The sequence below is a fragment of the Populus nigra genome, chromosome 3 (genome assembly GCF_951802175.1).
Source record: "Populus nigra chromosome 3, ddPopNigr1.1, whole genome shotgun sequence".
Lineage (NCBI taxonomy): Eukaryota > Viridiplantae > Streptophyta > Magnoliopsida > Malpighiales > Salicaceae > Populus > Populus nigra.
Window position 1 is genome coordinate 1,048,909 of NC_084854.1, and position 16,148 is coordinate 1,065,056.

Here is a 16,148-nt window from a genome sequence, read left to right on the forward strand (position 1 = left end):
TGATAATTCTCTTCATCAAAGACAAAAGGGGTTATATGAGAGAAGCTTGCTTCACCTTTCATTGTAGGTCTCCTGGTACAAATTGCTTTGATACCACTTAATGATTTTAAAAGGAAGAAAAGAAAACAAGAGAGAATTTTATGATAATAGTCTGCCATTGTTATACAGACTTAGTTACAATTTTATTCATTAGAACTTCAGAAGAACAATCAACCGAAATTCTCTAATAAAGCATCAAATCAGCAAATAATATCTTAACTAACTAATTTATTCCTATAGACTAGCACAACATTTATTTGATGATAATAGAATAGAAAAAAAGGACTCATGGATTCCTAGACCAGTCTTCAACACTAGGCAAATCTCTGGGTTCTTTTTTAAGTTAGGACTTGTAAGAAAAGGCAAGAAGTCTATCACAAATATGAAAGTACAGAAGGTAATGCCAGATGCTCCTCAGTAATACAGGAACACAACGCAAAGAGAAAAACAGAAGGCAAGAAATATAAAGTAACTCAATTTCTGAAACCCAGTTAAATCATCTCACTTACATGTATTTTTAATACAGTAATTCCATTTCTTTACAATGCTAATGACTACTGGTGTCAGAAGTGTCAAATGATAACCTAAAAGTCAATTATTTTCATGGTCTAGAATCATAGCTTGCAGAAGATCGATTGGCAGGATATTCCGTGTCGACTGAATAGTCTGACGGGGTTGGCGCACACATAGTTGGCAGACTGATGCCATTTCTATCATTCAGATCACTTTGTCTGAAAGTACTGGATGTCGAGTCCCTTTGAATGAAAATTCTAAAGAAGTTTTCAATTCTACTCCATATTGAAGCTGTGGAATCAGAGGACCTCAAGACGTTTCTTTCTCGGTAAACAAACGATACTACGAAGATAATGAGAGCTAACAATGCAGCTAGTCCTGCAATTAAAAATAACCCCCAGAAACTCTTGAGACTAAGGCTATTAGATGAAATTGAGGAGCCGGATTCTAGACAAGTGCTGTTTTTGCCAAACCATGCACCCTCTATTTGCTTCATTTCATCTCCCTCGGTCACATTTAAAATTGCCCTTGATATATCAGGCACTAGAGGAGAACCTTTAGGGAAGACCTGAAGTTAAAAAATGAAAGGATGCATGAGAAACTATGCACTTATTAGCCACAGAGTAAATGGAAATAAGAAGACAGGAAAGTGAGCTTACAAAGCCAAAACCGCCGGTTTTAAATTTAGGATCAATCATGGTATATTTGGAGCAATATCCTGACAGAATGAGCTTTATAAATGCCAGTTCGTCGAAAGCAGCAGCAATACCACGATTTCCACTTTCTTTGGAGAAAAGACGGTGGCATTCTTCTGGAGAACTATACTCCTTGAGCTTGGACTTGTCGAAACCCAAGTCTAACAAGAGTCCTAGAACAAAAGAACCCTTCTGATAGCCCACATACTCCCCTTTCTTAATGAGCTCACGAACATCAGTAACTGTAGGCTGCAGCTGCTCGACGGTAAGTAGGCTTGCTAAACTGGCTGTGTAACTCTGCGTGAGGATCAACACAACAAAACACCAGATGATTATCACCGCCCTAGACAAGTTGCTAACCACTCTCTCCCCTGTAAATATAAACATAAAGTCAATTTGGTGTTTATATATATGGAGTGCTAGTATAACAGTAGAAGTAGAATTCACAAGGGAAGGGAGGTTACGTTGTGCAAAAACCATAGTTAAGAAGGAAAACCAGAAACTAGTGCCAGCTTGATCTGAAGCTGACCCTTGAAAATCTTCATTTATTCTGTGCTCAAGAACCCAGACCACAAATGCAATGAAAACAAAGAACAAAAAACTGGTCAGCCAAAGGTCCCGTGTTAAAGGTTTCATGAAGACCCAAGCATTTTTGCTGTTGTTGTCTGCAATCGGAACAATCATGGAGACACCACTTTCTGTGAAAGGCAAGGTATAGTCGATGTACAAGGACCTGTTGTAGACAATAGTTACGTCTCCAACCACGGCATCATAATTCTGTTGGCAATAAACAAAAAAAGATCAATGTGAATGATATTCAATGTGATGTAGTTTCAAGAACAGAGAAGGAGAGAGCAAGTCTTACCTTCAAGTACACTTGATAGGCCAGATCGTTGTAAGTTCCAGCAGGTTCGCCATCAGGCTTGGCAAAGGGGATGTACTCATAAGGCAAAGCATAAGGCAGTGCTTTGACTACAGCATCAAAAACATCTATGCAGAATCCGGTGAATGTTGTGGTGTTGGAACCAGGATCTTTTGTTACTGCTACAAACTCACTGAAGCCAGACTTCACAGGCACTCCTATTTTCAACTTCTTCTCATTTGTGGGAATCTCCCAACCCTTGGGAACCACAGTTGTATCCCCAGGAAAAATTACAGTGGAAAGTCTGGAAGTAGAAGTTGAATTCATACGTTTATTTATTCTCGGATTCAGTGTTTTCACAAGTCCTTCTGTTGGCGTCCAAAATCCAATCCGTCTTCCTCCATTTCCGTTCACATTAACTATCTGAAAAGCTGGTGATTGCAACTGCCCATCAACAAAAAGGTAATCTCCTGTGAGGCCTTTGAAACTAGTGGTCGATAAAGCTTGAAGAATGTTTGGACCATTTAAAGAGATGCCAAGAGTTGCAAGATCTGTTGATGAGTTGCTAGAAACATTTGCATTTTGGAAGCCAAAATTTGTAGTGCCAGCTTTCTCAACTGCCAAGGCCAATGCTGTAGTGGCATCATAGGCCAGTAGTCCATAAATGTTCAACTCAGCATCAATTTTATTTGGATTATCTCGTAGGAAGTGCCTTTTCCAACGAGCTCGAAAATATTCAAGGTCTTTTGTTCTTGGAACATAAGGTTTAATACCCAATACTCCTTGGATGGTATCGGTGACAGAATGATTTGGTGAACTCAAGAAATCAACACTCAGACCGTCTGTCATGATCCAAACATAGCCTTCACTCATCATTCCAATCTCTTTTGCCTTGGTGAAAAGCCGAGTGCCTAGAGAGGGATACATATGCACAATGAAAACTCTAGTTTGCATTGTCATCAACTTATAAAGCTCCTCAACAATTTGATCATCAGTGGCCGATGGAGAAATGACACTCCTGTAGGGCACTCGAGCATCAACTTCTTGCAGAGTATCAGTTAAATAAGGTATGATTCCCTCTCCATATTCGTTGTCAATGTAGATGGGCACCGCTTCTCTCCATCCAAAGGCTTGAACTATAGCACTTATGGCATTCACTTGAGCTGAATCATTTTGTGTTGCTCGCAAGAAATATGAACTCCTGATGGAAGTAAGAGAAGGACTTGTTGCAGAAAAAGATATAATTGGCACCTGAGCTTTTTCTCCAAGGTCAATAACAAAATTGGCTTGCATTGATGTTGTTGGCCCTAAGATTGCTTGCACTTCCACATTTTTTATCAAGTCCAGGGCTGCATTTCGAAAGTTGCTGATTAGATCAATTTTGTTATTTTTTTAATTTTTGTTTTGTTTTTTAGGATTATATTTTAATTTCTTTAATATTTTTAGATTTTAAATTGTTTTACAGGGGATGTAGGTTTTCGTGACTTTTTTAAATATTTTATAAATCTTTTGAAAAAACAACTATTATATACAATTTAACGTTCACTCTTTTTGCTCATTAAAATTTTTATGCTGCGTATGTTATTGATACCGTGGGGGGGCGCAAATTTGGAAAGGAAGATAGCCACAATTTATGATGACTTTTGTGTGTTTTGACCCACCTTTGTCATTTTTGGGTTCAGTACAATGAGAGGTTGAGGAAGAAATTCCTAGTAAATATCAAATAATCATCTTAATTCAAAAATTTAAGTTACTAGAATGGTTATATAAACCGGTTGGAGCGTGAATGGCTTAAGTAAACACGATCAGAAAGAGAGTTTGTCTAGATACGTGCAGGTTTTTCTGAGAATACCCTTAGCTTGAAAAGAAAAATATAACAAGCATGCAACGGTATATATGTTCTCATATCATGTCGATGGACCTGCGCGCATTTCTATGAACAAACTAGAGATTTGCAGGCCGAGAACCTCATCAGATAATTAATACAGAATGTAAAAATCTCTACTGTTAAAATGTTGCATGAGGAGGTTAATAATTAGCAGTAAGAAATGGTGAGCAATGATTCATAATTGGAGAAAAGAGATGAGAACCAAGAGAAGGGGCAGAGAGGGAACCTGCAGCAGCTGCACCAATAACATCTTTCTTTGAGTCCCTGGTGTTGATGACCAGTCTAGTTTTGCAGTCACCATGAGAGGCATAGAAGTCTGAAAGGGCCATGTTGATGCAGCTCAAAGCAATATTGGCCTCCAAAGAAGCCAAGTCAAGAACCACTCCTACATTCACTGGGATTGTAGATGTTGTGTTCTGGGCCACCCCCATTTCTGAGAACAAAATCATCAAAGAAAGGAAGAAAAAGAAAGATAGAACAGGATTTAAAGAGTATTTTTTCATGATCATCTTGTTGTCCACCTATGGTTGACCTGATTCTAGCTAGTTTTCTTGGTTTAAGCTTGGAAGGAAGAATGTGTTATTTATAAGGTGAAACTAAAGCCTTGAACGAGAAGAAATGGGACCAGTTCTCGAGGAGAAGATTCGTGATTGTAATTACTAGGAAATTGCATGATTTGATTGTTTGAATCAAATCATATTAATAAATTGGGGACATTTAACATTGATGGTTAAGAAAAATTGTTCCATTTAACATTGATTTTCTGAATTTAAACATTGGGCTAACATTAAGAGGAATTAGCTATATTCTTATGAATATATCAAGTAAATGTGAGATGTGTATTTTTAATATTGTCCAAAAACGATTTAATTTCAATTAATGCATAAACAAATTTAAAATACTTTTATTCAAAAAATAAAACAAAACAAAACAAGACACAGTATACACCAGTGTCTTATAAGATGTGTATATGAACTTGAAGGAAGTAAAAGTAAGTGTGGATTTAGTATTGTGATAGATTATATTTTTCAATTTAAAATATATTAAAATGATTTTTTTTATTTTTAACATTGACATATTAAAAACCCCTAAAAACCATTAATTTAACACTTTTTCAAAAGAAAAACAAAAATTAAAAAATACTTTGGAAGGAATGCTCTAGCACAAAAACAAACACTTACTAAATAGTTACACTATTAAGACTAAATACCTTATCCTAGCAGATTACTCCCTTTGTAAGAATAAATAAAAGATGTCCAAAACACAAATGGGGAGTCCAAATTATTTTAAGAAGGTGTCAGTCCAAATTAAGAGCTGGCAGAAGAGAGCTTCGCATTTACACTGTACACCCCCATCACAGTCAATGTCGCCGGCACATGTTAATGTTGCATGCAAGACAGAGGCACTTGGACGTATTGGTCACATGTGACAAATTAGATGCCCTCAAATCTGTCGGGATTCGCCTTGTTCTGGTCAACGATAAATATCCCTTGTCTTATTGGTTATTTCGCCATCGTCTACCCTTGACTAAATCAAAGTATTTGTGATTGTTATTGAATATTCCCTAAACTTTTAAGATCCAGTCCCGAGTTGGTCAGATTCCAGCCCGATCTACTAGAAAAATCAGTTGATAAGATAATATTGTTTGATTAATGTTTTTAGGTTTTACTAACAGTAAGCACCGGGCTTTTTCTTGATTGTCTGAGAAATCATACGCGGCTTTCCTCAACAAGCTGAAGCTAAAAAAACCAGTGTACCTTACGTAATCACTATTATAAAATATAAATCTTGCATATTTTAATCATTATAAAATATAAATCAGTCAACATAAAGTCAAGTCCTAGACAATCATTAAACAGTGGATGCGTCATTGTCTATTGTTTAGGGCAAGGTTCGAATTTGCCAATCATTTATTTTAGTTGTGGCTTCCCTCGAGGAAGCTTCCTTCATAAGATTCTGTTTTCAAGAGTCCAAAATATACAGCCTTCCATTTTAATAATGCAACTCAGTTTAGTCCTCCTTGCGCCCTAATAAAATTATCAAATTTCTATTCAAAATTTACCCCAAAGCAGGAAATAGATCAATATACATATGCATATGATGTAGAGCTGCAATTAAGATCATTACAAATTGTTATTACTTTTATTATTAGAAAACTGGTAAATACAAACAGAAATACCAATATAATTTTTTTGTCAATAGATTGTGGTAAATTTCATTAATAGACTATTCTCTCGTTATATCCATCGATAAATATAGATAAAAATGAAATATAGTGGGAAGAGGAGCTAAAAAAGCCAATGAATACAATAATGTGTTATTTTTATAGATAGAATTACAGACAAGAAAAATTCATTCGATGAATGTCGTTAGTAAATCCGTCTATAATATTTAATTTATGATTAGACGAGTAACCCTTATCTCCCCCTCCTTCATTTCTTCTTCTTCCTCCTTCATTTTTCATTGTAACAAATAGCTCCTTCATTTCTTCTTCTTCCTCCTTCATTTTTCATTGTAACAAATAGCATAGCCCCTAATTTTGATCACAAATTAACCTCCCACTATAAATCTAACCACTCCAACACTTAGTTTGTCAACATCCCTCTTCTAATTCAAATTTTATTGAGAATTTCCACTTCAAATAAACAAAACTACCTTTTTCTTAACTTAATTTTTTAATGTTAATTTTTATTGTGTATATATATATATATATTGGATATTTATTTATTTTATAGTTTTTTTATATAGAAATTTGTTGTATGGATATATAAGCTATACATATGAGGGTTTATCTGAGAATTTGTAAAATTATATTTGTACCTTTAAAAAAGAGATTCTTCAAAAAATAATTTAGCTTTAAGGATTTTTATTATGAGACCTACATAAACTCTTTTGATCAGGAGACATACAGGGTATGAGCTAGTTCTTATCATGTATTTTATTTCATCAGATATGTTAATGGATCCTTTTTGTGAGTCAGCACAAATAGAGGTACTAAAACCATCACAAATGTTCTTTACATTCCAGAACTAGATCAAAATCTCCTTAGTGTTGCACAGATGCTTAGGAATGGTTATGAAGTCTCTTTTAAAGAGAAATTTTGCTTTATCACTGATACATATAATTCAGAGATAGCAAAAATCAAAATGGATGGTAATAGCTTCTATTTGAAGCTTGATGCTGTTAAAGGACATGTGTTTAGTGCTAAGATTGATGAAAGAATTCTTTGGCATAAAAGATTTGGTCATTACAATCTCAATTCATTAAAGTTGTTGCATGATACTAGAATGGTAGAAAACATGTCTGAAATTCATGTTACTACTCATACATGTGGAAGCTGTGAACTGGGAAAGCAACACCGACAACCATTTCCCAAAGATATATCTAAAAGAGCAACTCAAAAGCTGGAGTTAGTCCACTCAGACATATGTGGACCAATGAGCACAGCCTCCTTGAGCAATAATATGTACTTTATATTGTTCATTGATGACTTCAGTAGAATGACTTGGGTTTATTTTCTGAAAACCAAGTCACAAGCATTATTAATGTTCAAAAACTTCAAGAGCATGGCTGAAACTCAAAGTGGACAGAAGATCAAGGTGTTGAGAACTAATAATGGAGGAGAGTATATTTCGAAGGAGTTCAATGCCTTTTGTTTAGAAGCTGGGATTGTACACCAGCTAACAATTCCATACTCTCCACAGTAGAATGGAGTTTCTAAAAGGAAGAACAGAACTGTGATGGAGATGTCCAAATGTATCTTGTTTGAAAAGAAGTTGCCAAGGTTTTTTTGGGCTAAAGCAGTAAATACTTCAGTATATTTGTTTAATAGACTTCCAACTAAGTATGTTCAAAGCAAAACACCATTGGAAGCATGGTCTGGTGTCCGGCCTACTGCCAAACATCTCAAAGTGTTTGGATTATTGTGCTACTTTCTTGTATCATCTGCCAAAAGAGGGAAACTGGATGAAAGAGCAGAGAAAGGAATTCTGGTGGGATATGCGACAGAATCAAAAAGTTACAGAATTTTCAATCTGAATACAGCTAAAATTCAGGTCAGTAGAGATGTGCATTTTGATGAAAATTCCTGCTGGAATTAGGACTTAAAAGGAATTGATCAGAATATCACAGCTGCACTTGAACCAATAGTAAGAAGTATTGGTGTTGAAGTTCAACAAGACATTGAAGCAACTTCAGATACAGCAGTACTTAAGGTTAGGCCATTGTCTGATGTGTACAGACGATGTAATCTTGTACATGTTGAGCCTACAAACTATACTGAAGTTGCAGGAGTTCCAGCTTGGATTGAAGCAATGAAATCAGAAATTGATTCCATTGAAAGAAATGGGACTTAGAGATTGACTGAACTTCCTGAAGATAAAAAGGAAATTGGAGTGAAGTGGGTTTTCAGAACTAAATTCAATCCAGATGGTTCAATCTTCAAACACAAGGCTAGATTGGTTGTTAAAGGCTTTGCTCAAGTTGCTGGAGTGGATTATAGAGATACTTTTGCACCAGTAGCTAGGCATGACACTATAAGACTCCTACTTGCTCTTGCGGGACAAAAAGGATGGAGAGTATATCATTTAGATGTTAAGTCTGCTTTTCTAAATGGAATACTTCTTGAAGAGATTTATGTTCAGCAACCAGAAGGCTTTGTAGTTGCTGGTAATGAACACAAAGTATACAAGCTACACAAGGCTCTTTATGGCTTGAAGCAAGCACCAAGCGCCTGGTACAGCAGAATTGACACTCATTTGATTCAATTGGGATTCAAGAGAAGTGAAAATGAAGCTACTTTGTTTCTGAAACAAGATGAAGATGGTCTGCAGCTGGTGATATCACTCTATGTAGACGACATGCTAGTTACTGGAAGAGTTCAAAACAGAAATGCAAGATGTTTTTGAAATGTCTGATCTTGGCATTATGAACTACTTGCTTAGAATGGAAATACATCAATGTAGTTCGGGTATTTTTGTTTCACAAAGGAAATATGTTATTGATATACTCAAGAAGTTCAAACTTGAGTCATGCAAAGAAGTAGCAACTCCTTTGGCATAAAATGAGAAGATTTCAAAGAATGATGGTGAGAAACTTGAAGATCCCTCTGGATTTAGAAGTTTAGTGGGCAGTTTACTATACTTGACAGCAACTAGACCTGACTTGATGTTTCCAGCTGGTTTGCTGTCAAGGTTCATGAGCTCACCTAGCAATATTCACATGGGAATTGCTAAAAGGGTGTTAAAGTACATTAGAGAAACAGCTGATCTTGGCATCTGGTACTTGAAGACATGAGGAGTAAAACTAATTGGTTATGCAGACAGTGACTGGGCAAGGAGTGTTGATGACATGAAAAACACCTCTGGGTATGTTTTTAACATTGGTTCAGGTGCAATCTGTTGGAATGCAAAGAAGCAAGAGGTGGTGGCACAATCAACTGCAGAAGTAGAGTATATCTCCATGGCAGCTGCTGCAAATCAAGTAGTTTGGTTAAACAAGTTGCTTGCTGATTTGGGTCAAGATCTAAGCTCACCAACTGAGCTTTATTGTGATAACAAATATGCTATTGCTATTGCTCTAAATCCGGTTCAACATGGCATAACCAAGCATATCAATGTGAAATTTCATTCTGTAAGAGAAGCTGAGAAGAATCTGCTTATAAAGCTACATTATTGTCCAACAGATGTTCAACTTGTTGATATAATGACTAAAGCTCTTCCTAGATCAAGGCTAGAATTTCTAAGGATGAAACTTGGTTACTGCTACTAACTCACTGAAGCCTTGCTTCACAGGCACTCCTATTTTCAACTTCTTCTCGTTTGTGGGAATCTCCCAACCCTTGGGAACCTCAGTTGTATCCCCAGGAAAAATTACAGTTGGAAGTCTGGAAATAGAAGTTGAATTCATACGTTTATTTATTCTCGGATTCAGTGTTTTCAGAAGTCCTTCTGTTGGCGTCCAAAATCCAATCCGTCTTCCTCCATTTCCGTTCACATTAACTATCTGAAAAGCTGATGATTGCAACTGCCCATCAACAAAAAGGTAATCTCCTGTAAGGCCTTTGAAACTAGTGGTCGATAAAGCTCGAAGAATGTTTGGACCATTTAAAGAGATGCCAAGAGTTGCAAGATCTGTTGATGAGTTGCTAGAAACATTTGCCTTTTGGAAGCCAAAATTTGTAGTGCCGGCTTTCTCAACTGCCAAGGCCAATGCTGTAGCGGCATCATAGGCCAGTACTCCATAAATGTTGAACTCGGCATCAATTTTATTTGGATTATCTCGTAGGAATTTCCTTTTCCACCGAGCTCGAAAATATTCAAGCTCTTTTGTTCTTGAAACGTAAGGTTTAATACCCAATACTCCTTGGATAGTATCGGTGACAGAATGATTTGGTGAACTCAAGAAATCAACACTCAGACCGTCAGTCATGATCCAAACATAGCCTTCACTCATCATTCCAATCTCTTTTGCCTTGGTGAAAAGCCGAGTGCCTAGAGAGGGATACATATGCACAATGAAAACTCTAGTTTGCATTGTCATCAACTTATAAAGCTCCTCAACAATTTGATCATCAGTGGCCGATGGAGAAATGACACTCCGGTAGGGCACTCGAGCATCAACTTCTTGCAGAGCATCAGTTAAATAAGGTATGATTCCCTCTCCATATTCGTTGTCAATGTAGATGGGCACCGCTTCTCTCCATCCAAAGGCTTGAACTATAGCACTTATGGCATTCACTTGAGCTGAATCATTTTGTGTTGCTCGCAAGAAATATGAACTCCTGATGGAAGAGAAGGACTTGTTGCAGAAAAAGATATAATTGGCACCTGAGCTTTTTCTCCAAGGTCAATAACAAAATTGGCTTGCATTGATGTTGTTGGCCCTAAGATTGCTTGCACTTCCACATTTTTTATCAAGTCCAGGGCTGCATTTCGAAAGGAGATTAGAAAAATTAAAGACTTCTGCAGCCGAGAACGATCAAGCAAAGGATTTTAAATTCTATTGCTTGCTTATATACCTATTGCGTGACGCAGAAAGTCAGCTTGGATTGATTAAAGTAAATAATTTACGATTAAGTCCATCAATTCCAGTTTTAGTGTTCAATGATTAAGAAATCAGTCCCCCTGTTACAAAGGAAATTTATATATTAACTGCATTTTGTCAGAGATAAGTCATTATTTTAGTTCTTTCCTGAGATTCTGAAAGTCTCTATTTGTCACGACCTGAATCCCGGATTCATGACCGGTACATAGACAAGGTTCCTCTCCAAAGTTTCATACCTATACGAACCCAAACTTACACACAAACTTATCCTAACTCAATCAGAGTTCAACACAGCATTAATAACAAAATCAACTTCATAATATAATTGAATTGTCTTAATACAAGAGTTAATATAATTCATAGTTTTGGAGCACTAACTTGACATAAAAGGAAGATACAAATTACAACCAAAAAGCAGGTTCGGAAGGTTCAACAAAAGTAACCTGCTATCAAGCTATAAGCCTGAAAAGAATAATAATGAGAGGGTGAGTTCAACAACTCAGTGAGTAGATAATATTCAATATACACACACGAGGTAATATAACAATGAGAATTATATACAAATATGGCTCTAGGTTCTTATATGAAGGTTTCTAAAATAGGCCATAACAAGAAGATCAAATGGTAAAATTCGTCAGAAAATCAAAATGCAATGAGCATGAGGCTCCGTACTGTGGGATGATCAGTACACACAGGTTGGTGACTCCCCCGACCAACTAGGGTTCAGATACGATGTGCACAAAGACTAACACTACCCTGTTAGCATGGGTATTCTGACTGACATACCATAGGTTCATAATCATAATCTAACAAACATATTCATATCTCAAAGCTCAACTCATGACATCAATCAAATGAGGAGCTATCAATTCAGAAGTCAATTCAAAATATATGTTGGTTCATATCAAGAATTTAGATTTAATAATTGATCATGCTTTATCATAACAAGGATAATAATCAACATATATATTATCAAGAAGCATGATTCAATTCATATGAACAAATCAAATATTTATATTATTTCTCATGCATATGAAAAATTATCCACTCACCTGACTCGAAAGCAACAAAACTCAAAGCTGATATCGAAGAAAATCTTATTAACGTCCCGTCGGTAGAATATCAGGATTATCTGAATATAAAGGAGACATATTCAAGAACTACTCCAAAGAACATTTAACCTATTTAATAAACTTAACTAATGATGTATTCCGTAATCCTATATGTTTTTGAACTAACTAGTCAATTTTCTCAAAAACCCAAAATTTAACGGTTTTCCTGAAATCTAATCCATAATAGAACAAATAATAAAATTGGTAATAATTCACTAAATAACCCTCAATTATTCATCAAACCAATCTGAAAAAGCTAATATTACAGCTAGGGACTAATCTGGAATTTATCATATTTTTAGGGCCAAATTGTAATTTTTGTCTAATTGGAGGACCAAACTGAAATTTATCATAAATCCATGAATATACTGAAATTCTGACCATAATAAATCCTCAATTCTGTCCAGGATATATCATTATGCTCCAGGGACCATTATGGAATTTTACCAAATTTTTAGGGTCAAATTGTAATTTTTGTCAAATTGGAGGACCAAATTGAAAGTGTTAAATTCTCTTATCTATACAGTAATTCTTTCCATAATTCATATGTTATTCTGTTCAGAATCTCGGAATATGCTCCAGGGACCAATTTGTAATTTTTCAAAGTTCGGGGACTAAACTGTAATTTTTGCAAATTGAGGGACCAAATTGAATTTTCATCATCTTCAACCTCCAATCCATAATTTTAACAGAAACCTACTGTTATCCCCTGATTTTTAACTCAAAATCATCACAATCTTCCATAATCAACTAAATCATCAATTAACCAAAACAATCAACCCTTAACATTCAATTTAATTCATCAATTAAACTCAAAACACAAATTTCATAACCCTAACATTTATCAAAACCAAAATTAAAGCTTAATTAACACATATTTATACATAATCTTACCTTTAAACTTATTTCCTCCAACTCCTTTCTACTTCCCTTCTAATTTCCCTCTTTTCTCTTCTTTTTTTTTCTTTCTCCCTTCTCCCTTCTCTCTCACGATTTACTACTCAAGAACTCAGCTCCCTCTTTTGTTTTTGTTTTTGTTTTTGTTTTCGTTTTTTTTCTTTCTATTTATATTTATCAACTATTATTTAATTACTATTATACCTTTATTTATTTTATTCCTATATCTAAGCATTCAAGGGCTTTCTAGCATTTTCCTATGTCTTTATATTCAAAACATTACACTATCCTTGAAAGAAATTAAAAGAACCAAACTTAAAATGGCTGATCCCTAATCACCATCCACCACAGAAGTGCCATAAACTTATGGGAAAAAACCTTGAACTAGCAACTATAAATGAAGGTTAGAAATTGTTATAGCAAGAAGGAAAAAAAAAAGAGGAAGAAGTAGAAATTGTTGTCAACAAATCTATATTGCTCTTTGTTGTCAGCTATAACGAAGTATTCCATAAACATCCAAGATGCCTGGAGGGAAAACTAGATCAGTTGCCGCCCTTACTACAACTTTCACCACGACAGTAACATTGACAGGGGGAGTGAACAAGGGTCCAACGTGTTAGGATACTGGCATGCAAACCCGACAAGATAAAAGGCAAGAGATAGGATAAAATGAGAAATGAGACACACAAGAATTTACGTGGTTCACCCAATTTGGCTACGTCCACGGGCAAGTATAGAAGGATTTTACTAAGTAATGTGGGAATTACAACCTCTCTCAAATAATAGGAGAACAACTAAGAATCTCTCTATTACTAGGAGAAAACACCTCACTTACTCTCTCACAAATACCTCACAACTTTGTGGAATTACTCTCTCTTCACTCTCCTCTTCTTCTTCTCTAACTTGGTGTGCAAAATAAGCTTGAATGCATTGCCTATTTATAGGCAAGAGTGAGGGGACAAATGCCATAAATCATGGCACCAATTATGCCACAAATTATGCCACAAATCATGGCACCTAATTATGCCAACAACTCCACTAATATTTGTCTTCCACCAATTAATTAAGTGGTGGCTTCACATTCTCCCACTTGAAGACTTTGATGATTTAATCAAGTCTTCACACTTGATCATCTATGATTCTTCTATCATTTCTATACTTGCCATCTTCATGCTGCTTACGTTTCTGCTAGGCCAGAAGAGGATCTACACCATATATACTTATCAGTGTTGACTGGTTTGGTCAAAGCATCTGCTGGGTTTTCCTTTGTGTGAATCTTTTGAAAGTCCACACTTCCATCTTCCACCACTTCACGAACAAAGTGATACTGAAAATCTATGTGTTTTGTTCTTGAATGAAACGCTGGATTCCTTGCAATATGCAAGGCACTCTGACTATCACAATACAAAGGAATCTTCTCTTGTTTGTGCCCGAGCTCCTCCATAAGTTTCTTCATCCATATTGCTTCTTTACAAGCTTGTGTAGCTACCATGTACTCAGCTTCTGTTGTGGACAATGCTACAACAATCTGAAGTTTAGAGATCCAGCTCACAGCTCCTCCTGCAATTATGAACACATAGCCTGTAGTGGATTTTCTTTTCTCAAGGTCACCAGCAAAATCTGAGTCAACATAACCTCTGACAGTAAATTCTGATCCTCCATAACATAATGCAACATCTGAGGTACCCTTGATGTATCTCAAGATCCTCTTAATAGTATTCCAATGCTCTCTACCAGGATTTGCCATGTATCGACTAGCTGCTCCCATTGCTTGTGCAATGTCTGGTCTTGTACATATCATGGCAAACATTAAACTTCCCACTGCTGATGCATACGGTACTCGAGACATCTCCATCCTCTCTGCTTCATTGCTAGGAGACATACTTGAGGATAATTTGAAGTTAATAGGAAGTGGGGTGGAAATTGGCTTACAATCTTGCATGTTGAAGCGACGCAAGATCTTCTTCAAATAATTCTTCTAAGAAAGCCAAATCTTCCTCTTACTTCTGTCTCGGTGAATTTGCATCCCTAGTATCTTGTTTGCTGGTCCCAAGTCCTTCATATCAAACTCCCTAGCCAACTGTGCCTTCAATTCTTGGACTCGATCTTTGCTGGGGCCTATCACCAACACGTCATCCACGTACAACAACAGAATGATGAAAACATCATCTTCTTCAAACCTCTTGTAATACGTACAATGGTCTGAATTAAGTCTGTTGTACCCAAGGCTAATTATGAAGAAATCAAATCTCTTGTACCAACACCTCGGCGCCTGTTTGAGACCGTATAGAGATTTGTTCAACCTGCAAACCAAGTTCTCCTTGCCTGTTTCAGCAAAACCCTCTGGTTGGAGCATATAAATTTCTTCTTCAAGTTCTCCATGAAGAAATGCAGTTTTCACATCTAACTGCTCTAGGTGAAGATCAAATATAGCACACATTGCCAAGACTACTCTGATTGTAGTAAGTCGTACCACCGGAGAAAATATCTCATTGAAGTCTATTCCTTCTTTCTGAGCATATCCTTTCACCACCAATCTTGCATGATACCGCTCCACTTGATCATTGTCATCACGTTTTATCTTGTAAACCCATTTGTTGCCAATGGCCTTTCTTCCTTGTGGTAGCGGAACAAGATCCCAAGTGTTATTCTTGTGCAGAGCTTCAATCTCCTCTTGCATTGCTGTCATCCACATAGATACATCTGTGCTTTTAATAGCCTCATGGAAAGTTAATGGCTCTCCATCCTCTGTTAGAAGACAATATGCAATATTGCTCTCAGTACTATATTCTGAGTGCCAAGTCGGTGGTCTTCTTTCACGAGTCGACCGCCGAACTTCAGGAGTTTCAGACTCTATTTGTTCTTGCTCTTCATGCTCTGGTGCAGCTTTAGAAGAAGTATGATTCTGAGTATTTTCAATCTGGACTGCTGTAGTCTCCTTTAGAATGCTATTATGTTCTTCCATTTGCATTTTACCTTCTGCAAATATGACATCTCTGCTGATGACTACTTTGTGGGCAGTGGGATCCCACAAGCGATACCCCTTCACTCCATCAGCATATCCCAAGAATACACATTTTCTGGATTTTGAATCCAGC

The 16,148-nt window shown here is 36.4% G+C and overlaps 2 protein-coding genes, 1 long non-coding RNA gene and 1 pseudogene across 4 annotated transcripts in view; all 4 read right to left on the reverse strand.

The window, feature by feature from the left end:
• Window positions 1-16,148, reverse strand: part of LOC133688587 (uncharacterized protein At1g32220, chloroplastic-like) — a 58,513-nt gene that overhangs the window by 24,157 nt on the left and 18,208 nt on the right. The gene's annotated exons all lie outside the window — the stretch shown is intronic.
• On the reverse strand, window positions 490-4,586 carry LOC133689068 (glutamate receptor 2.8-like). The gene is made up of 5 exons (XM_062108787.1): window positions 4,224-4,586; window positions 2,113-3,458; window positions 1,712-2,024; window positions 1,212-1,618; window positions 490-1,120 (listed from the first exon to the last, which is right to left on the reverse strand). The coding sequence occupies exons 1-5, from the start codon at window positions 4,504-4,506 to the stop codon at window positions 641-643; spliced, it is 2,829 nt and encodes a 942-aa protein (XP_061964771.1). The 5' UTR covers window positions 4,507-4,586; the 3' UTR covers window positions 490-640.
• LOC133688118 (glutamate receptor 2.1-like) lies at window positions 9,737-11,079 on the reverse strand (annotated as a pseudogene).
• On the reverse strand, window positions 11,338-12,159 carry LOC133688220 (uncharacterized). The gene is made up of 2 exons (XR_009841119.1): window positions 12,094-12,159; window positions 11,338-11,503 (listed from the first exon to the last, which is right to left on the reverse strand). It is a non-coding gene; the product is annotated as an uncharacterized LOC133688220 (long non-coding RNA).